The following is a 9,898-nucleotide window of genomic DNA, read 5'->3' as shown; positions in this document are numbered from 1 at the left end:
AAAATACAAAGGATCTGTCAGTAACCACACAAGGTCAGGATCTGGGGATTATGTCTTGTCTGGAAGATAAAACTTCTAGTGATATTTTTAAAAAGAAGTTTAGGTTTGATGATGTTTGATACTCAATTAAAAAATAAACTCCCAGAGGATCACAATATTGAATATGTGATGATTTCTGACACTGTTTTCCAGATAATAATGGAAAACCTCATCTGGTTGAAGTTTCCAAGCCTGTTTTACAAAAGTCTTAATCTTTGAGTTATCTGAATGTTTAACTTAGTGGGACAATTATGAATTGCTCTTGTCTGGACTGCAGGGGAAAAAAATCATACAGAAGTCTTGCCCAGGGTTTGATGGATTGGATCTTTCTCTGTTGTCCCTTCACAACAGCTGATACAAGGCTGTGCTGTGCTAATGAGAAGCCCCTCAGTCTGAAGGATGAGCTCTCACCACAGTTTTGGCTAAGCCAAGCCTTTTCTTGGTTGTGATAGTCCATTTGCTCCTCATGTAATCACTCAGCTCCTTCCTCTTGGCAATGTCAGGCTTTGAGAGCAGAACCAGCCCCAAGCCCCATTTATCAGTGCCTCTTTCTAGTGAAGTCTACCTAAAAATATCTGGGAAACGGTGAAGGATCAAGTGTCCCCACCACCAGGCAAGGTTCCTGTCTCTCCTTTGGCAGGGGGGATGCCCAGCCACTGCCTTGCTGGCCTCACCACCGTGCCTGGGAGCTTGGAGGGGTCAGCTGTCCCAGATGTAGCCAAGGTTCCTGGTGCAGTTGCCTGACCATCAGAAACTGGACGGCAGCCCTGAATTCTTTTCTCACAAGTCACTTGGCCAGGCACCAGATGGTAAATTCTTTCAGTCCCTGCATCCCGGGTCTGGGGGGGAGGCAGTGACCTCAAGGTAAAAGACTGCCTGGCCCTTCTCTTGTCCCTCGGGGTGGCTGGTCCTCCCAGCCTGGCTCTGCTGTCCAGTGAAGGTGTGAGAACCAGAGGGAATAAAGCTGCCCAGACAGAGGTGGAAATAGCCATCACCACCTCTCTCGGCTCTTGCTGTTTGAAACTGGAGCCAGATTCATTCTGGGTAGGAAACAATTCTCCCATGCTGCCAAAAGCAGAGATATTTCAAAATTTCCCAAAGCCATGGTGTTTTCCAGCAGTCTCATGAAAAACATCCAGCAGCCACCCCAAAGTGTCCAACAGCTGAAGGAGACCTGAGGCATCTCCATTTCAGCTCAGGGTTCTTGGTTTTTCCAAGCTGGATGTATGTCCAGCTTTCCACCAGTGCTGTCCACCCTGTGTGGGCAGTCCTGCTCCTCTGCAGTGGGGATTTGAGCCAGGAGTGCCCAGGAGCAAAGGGAATGTTCTCCTCACTAAGCCACGGAGCTGGGCTCACCCTAGGCCCACATTTTCGCAGCCAGGACCCAGGACAGCCTCACTGCTCCCTGCCAGAGGTGGACATCCAGACCCTGCTCTGACATCCCCAGCTCTAGGGAGGATGCTTAACACATGATGTAAAGTAAAGAAGGGGAGTCTCCAGCAAAGGAAAGGCATGAAGGGAGAATATGCTCAATATCCATCCCAGATGGATGCAATTTCAGCTGAGCAGGGTGTGCAAATGAGAGCCTTTCTGTGTTATTCACGATGGCACGTTAGAACTGCAAACACATGAAAAACTCAGCTCTCTAAAATGTAAATTCACTGGGGCAGTTCCTTCATTTCTATAGAAACAGCCAAGCTTGCCAGCGGCTAACTCAAAGGAGATGTATTCAGATCCCTGTATCAACTATTTTCTTACAAAACTGACCACAAAAAAAAAAAAAAAAAAAAAAAAAAAAAAAAAAAAAAAAAAGACAAAAAAAAAAAAAAAAAAAAAAAAAAAAAAAAAAAAAAAAAAGAAAAATATTATAACCCCCCCCCCCAAAAAAAACCTGACAATAATACCATGGAAACTGCAGAGACATATGGACTTAATTAGTAGCTCAGAAATCACACGTATGGTACAGAACTCTTATAGGGTACATGCTCCAGAGGGAAAGGGATATTACTGAGTATTTATAAAATGAACTGCTAATGTGCTGTTCTGGTGCAGCTTTGCACATCAAAACTGGTGCAGGAGCTGAATTCCCATGCCAGGCTCTGCCTGTAGCCCCTGCAGTGCCAGCACAGCCACCTGGGCAGCCACGTGGGACCCAGAGAGGTGAGAGAAGGGAAGCTAAAGCCCATGTCACCCATGGAGAATCCTCTTTGGGAAGACAGATCATGGGAGATTGTGGGTACCCCTCCAGCCAGCTCCTCTGGGCACCTCTAAAACCCAGCAATGTACCAGTGAGGATTGCCAATGCCACTGGAAGTGTGGGCAGCTTTCCAGACATGGGATGCTGGGTTTGGCCCCATCTGACTGCTTGACTTGGGAGTGTTGACTTGACTCAGGCTTGGCTCGGGCTCTCTGTCACTGCCTGAGCCCTGACAGTTTCCTGGTGATGTCAAACCCCTGCAGAGATGTCATCTCACCACATCTAAATCTCAGTGACTCAGGTGTGGGGGGAAGCAAGGTCCCCTCTTGTTCGGAGCTGAGCAGAGGGTAAAGAAAGGAGCTGACCCTGTAGCCAGGACACATCAGGTGACAGGGGTTTAATGTCCACTTGGCTGCCCTGGGCAGCCCAGAGCCTCAGCCTGCCCTGAGACCCCACACATGGGTCTGTCAGCTGCTCCAAGGGTCGTTCATTGTGGGGAATGAGAGGCTTTTATTTCTGTTACCAGCACTGGCACCTGATTTCTAACTGGGAAATGAACTCATGGCCATTAATCAGGAGTCCCTAATAAACACAAGGCTGGAATAATTAATCGAACTGTCCCCATGGGGAGAGGCTGGATCGGCCCTTTGGCTCTCCACAGCCACCCCCAGGATGTTTGGCTGAGCCAGAGCCGTGGGAGGCACTGGCTGCGGAGCAGAAAATGGAACATGAGAAGTGTCTCCAGCCTTAGATATCAAACCCTGCGGCTTGTGAGAACCTGTCAGTGGGTCCTGAACCACCCCCCTGCCAGTGAGTTCACAGCAGTGTGCCCTCCTCATGCCTTCTCCACCGCAGGCAGGGCTGCCAGGACAGATCCCTGACCTCCAGGCAGCGCCAGGGTGATGCACAGAGCTGGGGCTCCAGCAGAGCGGAGGCTCAGGCGCTTGCATAAGTGACAGCAGCCTTTGGAAAGTGTCCTGGTATTCCCACAAGCTGCCGTGAGCCCGTTAACAGCCTGACTGCAGCTAATGAAGCAAAGCCAAAGCGGAATTCGGGGTGGTAATGTGAGAGATCAGTCTGCGCTCCTCCCTGCCGGGCTGTGCCCGCCCTGCTCCACGCCCTGGCTCTGGCGAACCTGGAGCTGAGGTCAGGATTGCTGCTCAGGTGAGTGAGAACTTGTTTCACAAAAGCAAAACAGAGGGAAAAAAGGCCAGAGGAGAGATGGGGCATCACTCTTAGCTGCATGGTTTTGGTCTTCTGCTTACAGCAGCCAGCACCTCCTGTGTGTTTAACACATACCTGATGTCTAGCAGCAGCTCTCATCAGGCCTGAATCACACAGGGAGTCGGTGCAAGGCACCGGGATCCATCCCTCGGGCCAGCACAGGAGCAGTAGTCCTGGCCCCAGAACACATCCTGCAGGCAAGGGACAGGGGTGCAGGAGAGGAGCCAGGGAGAGCTGCAGGACATCCTCATGCTCAGGCCTCTCCTTTGGGCTCTGGGCTCACAGATGGTCCTCTCATATCTTGTGATCAGATCTGGGGAATGGGAATATGGAGAAGTGTCTCTGTCTAGTGTAGGTCTTGAGGTGCTTAAGTTTGTCTTTTCGAAGAGCCAGCCTCACCTCCTCAGTCCTGGGGGGCAAGAGAAAAGCTTGCACAGGGCAGACTGAGAAAGCGTTGGGAGGCAATGGCTGAGCACCTGCTTATCTTCCCCAAACTTGGATTTCTAATTCTCATAATTGATTAAGAGGATCATAATACTTCAGGGGCCGAATTTGCATTTACAGAGCTTGAAAACAGCAGGGTCAGACTGCAGCCTTCTCTGCATTAGGTACCCAAGACAATGCAACACAATATGCATCCAACCACCCCACCCCAGGTGACCACAGTCCCTCTCAGGATGGAGATGATGTGGCAGCACCACCACAGCAAATCCATTTCCAGATCCCTTGTGTGACTCACTCCTCTTCCACAGCCTGCCATGCACTGGGTGCAGCATTAAATGCAGGGGTGGGTGTCCTGTTGCTGCCTGGTCATGGCATTGTCCCACGGCAGCAGCAGGGACAGTCCTGCCAATCCCCTCAAATCCCAGGAGGAAGATACCAGTTCTGCCTGGGCAGACCTTGATCGGTAGGACAGAGCATGAAGCTTCCCTCCCAGGCCAGGAGAAGGGAGCTGGATCACCCCACCAGCCTGGTCCTCCAGCCTCTCTCCCCTGCTCCCCAGGGACAGCACAGCATCCCTTCCCTTCACTCCTTGTCTCCGTGGACAGCATATTCTCACCTTGAGAAGAGTGGAAATGGCAGCTGGAATGTGGGCTGGAAAAAAAAGAAAGGGAAAAAAAAGAAAATCTTGAGGCTTGTCCAAACCTACTCATGTTTATATTGGAGCCTTTGAGTGACATCAGAGCAGGGAGAGTATAAACACCAGCAGGACCTACTCTGGGCTTTAAAACCTGCGAACACGCCGCTGCCTCCAAACTGCCTGGGGGGTGATGTGCTGAAGTGGCCCAGGGGAGAGCACCATGAGGCTCCAGCTGGAGAAGCAGCTCCTCTTCCTCTCCCTCCTCTGCATTCTCTCCAAGGTAAGGGAGATGGGGACCGTCAGCCGTGGAGCACCCGGCTGTGGCAAAGCGGGGACAGGAGGGACTGGGCTGTCCCAGGAGCCCGGTGGTGTTGCCGGCCGGCAGCCACGCTGTGACGGTGCAGGGGGCAGAGCTGTGCTCGGGAGAGGTGTTGGAGATGAAGCAGCGGGGTCTGAGCGTTCCTGGGCCCGAGGCTCCGCTGTGCGAATCCCTGGAGCACGCAGGAATGCCAGCTATGTGCTGTGCGCTCGCCGTCCCTGCGGCTCTCCGGGCTGGGCTGTGTTCGGTCCCTGAGAGCCAGCGAGCAGCAGCTGGGCGAGAGCGGCTCCTCCAGGCTCCTCCAGGCTCCTCCAGGCTCCTCCATCCCCGCCCAGGCTCCCGAGGCAGGAGCCAAGCCACGAGCACCAGCCCTGGCATTACTCAGCTCTCCCCGCTGCTCGGAACGCTCACACCAAGCCAGTGCCTCCGATGGGATTTGGGTTGTTGTAGAGATTTTTTATTTTTTTTTCTTGGACTCTATGTGAAAATATTTGCCTGTGCAGAGAACAGGAATGTTGAAAAATTTGGGGCATCTCAGCTCCAAGTTCTAATTGCTAGTTGAATCCCTGAGCAGGGATGTCGTGGCAATGTCGTGCTTGTTTGACTCTTTTCCCAGAAAGTTCAGATCACTGACAGGAGCCACATTGTCATCTAAAGACAAGTAAATTACAAGGAGCAGGGGGAAATGAATTTATGGCTTGGCTAATCTTTCTAAAACATCGATCTGTAATAGCAACCTCCTTAAAGATGAAAAATGCCCTTGGCTGCCTGGGTAAGCTGTAACAGAGCAATGATTCTTGCCCCAGGTGCACACGAGTGCCTGGAGAATCACCAAGGACCATCGTGCTGCCAGCCCAAAGCTGGCCACCACAGCCAGTGCCTTGGTCCCTGCCACATTAATAATGCTGCTCACTGACAGAACTAGAACAAGACCCAAATTACCCAATCTGTTTTGGATAGATTTTAACTCCAGTTACTGGCACTGACACTTCTACAGCCCCATGAAAAGCATTTGAACTGCTGCAAATGGGGAACAAATAGAGCACCGGTAGTTACCCTCTCTGTCTGACTCATCATGTCAGACCTGATGCCACGGGGAGAAAGTGAAAGAAAAATTATATCTAAAACCTACATGGTCTGGCTGAACCCATCAGTGTCCTGGCAGACTCAGCAGTCACACCAGTGCCTGGACCAGGGCAGGGATGAATGTTTTGGCTGCCTGCTCGCAGTGCTGCACGTGCTGGCCCTGCATCCAGCAGGATGTGCATGGTGCTGAGCAGCAGGGCTGCCAGGGGGCTCACATGCACTGTCAGGCCAGCACTGGAAAAGGACTCACTTCCAAACTGCAGAGCCAACTCTTGTGGCTTCAGGCTCTATATGCAATAGCTCTGTCACATGTGACATGATGGGAGCTCCAGAGTTGCCTAAAAAAGCTGTTGGTGCCAGGGTGGGTGTGCAGGCAGGGTGAGCCAAGGGTATAAACATCCACCTGCCCAGGTAAATTCCTGTGGGCACCTCCCTGGCAGACAATTGGCTGAGCAGGCAAAGGACTGCAGTGCACAGCCCTGCCAAAGTCATTACTCAGTCTAGCCACGAGGGAAAACAGCTCCCAGTCCTTGAAAACGTGCCTATCTCCGGGCTCCTCGCCCAGTGGGCCAGGCCAGGTGAGGATGCTGCAGCCAGGGACAAGCAGAGGATGCAGCTGGACCAGTGAGGAATGCAGTGAGGTCTGCCTGGCTTCAGATCCCCACTGCTGATGCAACGTCCTCTTTTGTGGCATGAATAAGAGCTCTTAAGACTATTAGGATGTGCTGTGGACTCACCATAGGAATTCAGTCCCTCAAAGCCATGTCTCCAGCCGGGCACAGCCTGCTGCCTTGGGGGAAGGCATGGGGGTGGGCTGCTTTCCCTGCCTCCCTCCCTTCCTCTCTCCCACTGGGCTGCTTGGGGCTGCTGACCTCATTAAATAACCACCACTGCCTGGGATGTTCACCCTGTAGCTCCATCCTCCTCCTGGTTCTTCAGAGCAGTGGCACGTTGAAGTCCTCATCTTGCAGAGTGCTGAGCCTCTGAGCATCCTTGATTCTCCATGGTTTTCCATAGGTGCCCTTCAAAGGGGACAGCAGCTTTCCAGGATGCTTTGAGGTATTGCCATGGATTTGCAGAGCCTCCCTCCACCAAAAATCTGTCCCCATGACTGAGAGAGTTACCTGGCTGTCCCAGTGACAAAGCAGCTGTTAGCCAAAAAAACACCTGTATGGATTCAGCTTTGCCTCCCCAGGTTTGTGCCCAGCTGTGCCGGAGACCGTGCTACTGCCCCTGGGTGCCCCCCCGCTGCCCCCGAGGGTCCCCCCTGGTCCTGGATGGGTGTGGCTGCTGCAAGATCTGTGCCCGGCGCCTGGGAGAGCCCTGCGACTTCCTACACGTCTGTGACCAGAGCCAGGGCCTCGTCTGTGACTACAGCTCAGCACCTGCAGGGACAGGAGGCACCTGCAACTGTGAGCACGGGGATGCCCATTTCCCCCGGGATACCCCCACACTCCAGCCCAGCACACAGCCCAGCTCCAGCCATGACCTCACAGGGCTGCAGGCACCCCACAGCACCACCAGGGAAGTGCTTAAGCCTAGGAAAGCTGCTTTCGTGAGGATAATGCATGGAGCTTGGCCGTGGGGCTGTGCCCCATCTCCTGCCAGCTCTTGTGCTGCCTTCTGGCTGAGAATTCAGGGTGGTTTCAATGAGAATGGACAGGGGGGATCCCAGGGACACTGCAGTCACCCAGCCAAGGCTGGAGCCTGGGAGTCCTGTGGAGAAATCTCAGAGAAACTTTTCCTAGCCTGGAAAGCCTGAAGGCAGAGTCAAAGGGCACAGCTTGTGAGCTGTTGCTTTGAAAAAACAGAGAGATGAAGAGAGAAGGCAGGGGAGGGGAGGAGGCTGGGTGATGAAGGTGCTGCCCTGTCTGCCCTGCACACTGCTCAGTCACTTCTGGGCTCTCCCCACTTCAATCCCTTTGTTCAGCCCCGCAGTTCCCCCCAGCACTGCCCCCTGCCATCCCCATCTCTCTGTCACTCTGTCCCTAACGGGCTCCCCGGCTGTCACCTGCAGTTGAAGACGATGAGGAGGGCTGCGAGGTGAACGGCCGGGTCTATCGAGAGGGGGAGATTTTCCAGCCCAGCTGCAAAATCCAGTGCCATTGCTTGGACGGGGGCTTCAACTGCATCCCGCTCTGCCAGGAGGATGTGCGGCTGCCCACCCCGGACTGCCCCTACCCCCGGCGCCTGGAGATCCCCGGGAAGTGCTGCCCGGAGTGGGTCTGTGAAGCGCAGGACCGGCACCTCCTCCGGGATGCCCGGGCAGGTAAGATGCAGGGCAGCTCCAGGGAGGGGATGCCCACGCAAATCTCTGGGGATGGCCCCTTCACCTCAGGCTGTGAAACATCAGCAGGAGACACCTCACACGCGGGGCTATACCTGAAGCATCAGGGGCAGCTGAACAGCACCTGCCTCCAACCCTTTTCCCGTCGTGTCCTCTCTTGCAGCCGCCGGGGCGGTGTCCCCGCTGCCGCCATCGCCCTGCCCGGAGTGGGGCACGGAGTGGAGCGCCTGCTCGGCCACCTGCGGGCTGGGCTTTGCCACCCGCGTGTCCAACCAGAACCGCTACTGCCGGCTGGAGACACAGAGGCGGCTCTGCATGGCCAGACCCTGCCCGGCCCTGCCCGCAGCCTTCCCAGCGGTGAGTGAGGGCTGGGTGCAGCCGCTGCCTCTGGGCACCACGTTTGGCTGGCAAAGGGAAGTGCCAGCCAGCACTGGAGCCCCCCTTGCCTGTGGGTCCCCCATCAGCCCTCCTCAGCCATAAGCTGAGGGACACATGAACCATCTCCTGAGACTTTGCTTGGGAAACAGCCGATGGCAGGTGCAGAGCAGAATTTTGGGGTCTTTGCATGTCTGCATCCAGGAGCACTGTGGATCCCACACAGGTGAGCTCGGCCATCCCTCCCTGTGGCCAGAGATGGATTTGCAGCTCCTGCCTGGCTCCCTGGGCACACCTGGGAGGTGGTTCTCTCAACTCTTTATTAGCCTGACACAACCCCAGTGTGGACACGGTGCTAATCTGCCTTGCTGGCATTCAGGTGGCATTTCCTGCCCACTTTCCCCCTGCACTGCCACTGCCACCTGTCCCTGCTCCCCAGCTGCGGGGGACACACCACCATCCCTCTCCATCTCCACACTGATCTCTGTTCTGCCTTTGCAGAGGGGAAGAGGAGGTCACTTGTAGCTGTGCCCACTCTGAATTCACCCCGGAGCCAACGCCTCATCCTGGCAAAGAGTCTGGCACACACCCATGGCACTGTGGTTATGGTGAGGATGGAGGATGCTTCCACTGGGAAAACAGAGAAATGATGGATTTTGGCTGCAAAGGAGGCTGGAAACAGAGAACAAGATCCCTGTGTCACCCATCACCTGCCTCCTCTGTACACCCCGCTGCCCCAGGCAGGGTGACTGGGCAGCATTCCAGGTTCCTTAGGCTGAAGGAAATGGGAACTGGGGAAATCCTGCTCCAAGCATAAACCCACCCAAGAAACCAGGAATTGGTCCTTTCCTGGATCAGTGGGGCTTCTGGACAGGTGATGTTGCTTCTCTGCCACATCATGCAGCTGTGCTTTGCAGGGACTTACAAGAGAGACCACCTCCAGCACCTGGAAGCCAAAATCCCTGGAGGGAACCCTCATGCCCTGGCTCCCCAGGGAGGGAGCAGGTCATCCAGCTGCACCCCACAAGCCACTGCCACACCGGGCTGAGCTGGCAGCTCTCATTCACCGTCCCTCATCCCTCCAGAATAAACACGCGCCTTCCCGCTCTGCCTGCTCCTCCTCTCCAAAGCGCTGGTGGTTTGGCAGGCTTGGGCCAGCCAGGGGCTCAGACTCCTCTCCGCAGACATTCCGCCTGCCATCCAAGCACATTCCCCGCGAGCCGGGGCCAAGGGAGAAGCAGGAAAAAAGGGAAAACAAATCGCAAAGATGAGTCGGGGCCGTCTCCCGAA

General features: G+C 54.6%; 1 protein-coding gene across 1 annotated transcript; it reads left to right on the top strand.

The window, feature by feature from the left end:
- Window positions 1-4,702: 4,702 nt before the first annotated feature.
- Window positions 4,703-9,657, top strand: CCN5 (cellular communication network factor 5). Its single transcript, XM_066330425.1, is given in 5 exon segments — window positions 4,703-4,821; window positions 7,142-7,358; window positions 7,964-8,352; window positions 8,354-8,590; window positions 9,110-9,657. Coding segments are annotated over 5 exon segments (927 nt in total). The 5' UTR covers window positions 4,703-4,761; the 3' UTR covers window positions 9,134-9,657.
- Window positions 9,658-9,898: the final 241 nt, after the last annotated feature.

The sequence above is a fragment of the Sylvia atricapilla genome, chromosome 16 (assembly GCF_009819655.1).
Source record: "Sylvia atricapilla isolate bSylAtr1 chromosome 16, bSylAtr1.pri, whole genome shotgun sequence".
NCBI classification, from domain to species: domain Eukaryota; kingdom Metazoa; phylum Chordata; class Aves; order Passeriformes; family Sylviidae; genus Sylvia; species Sylvia atricapilla.
Note: the sequence above shows the minus strand (reverse complement) of the source record. Positions and strands in the feature narration are given on the sequence as shown.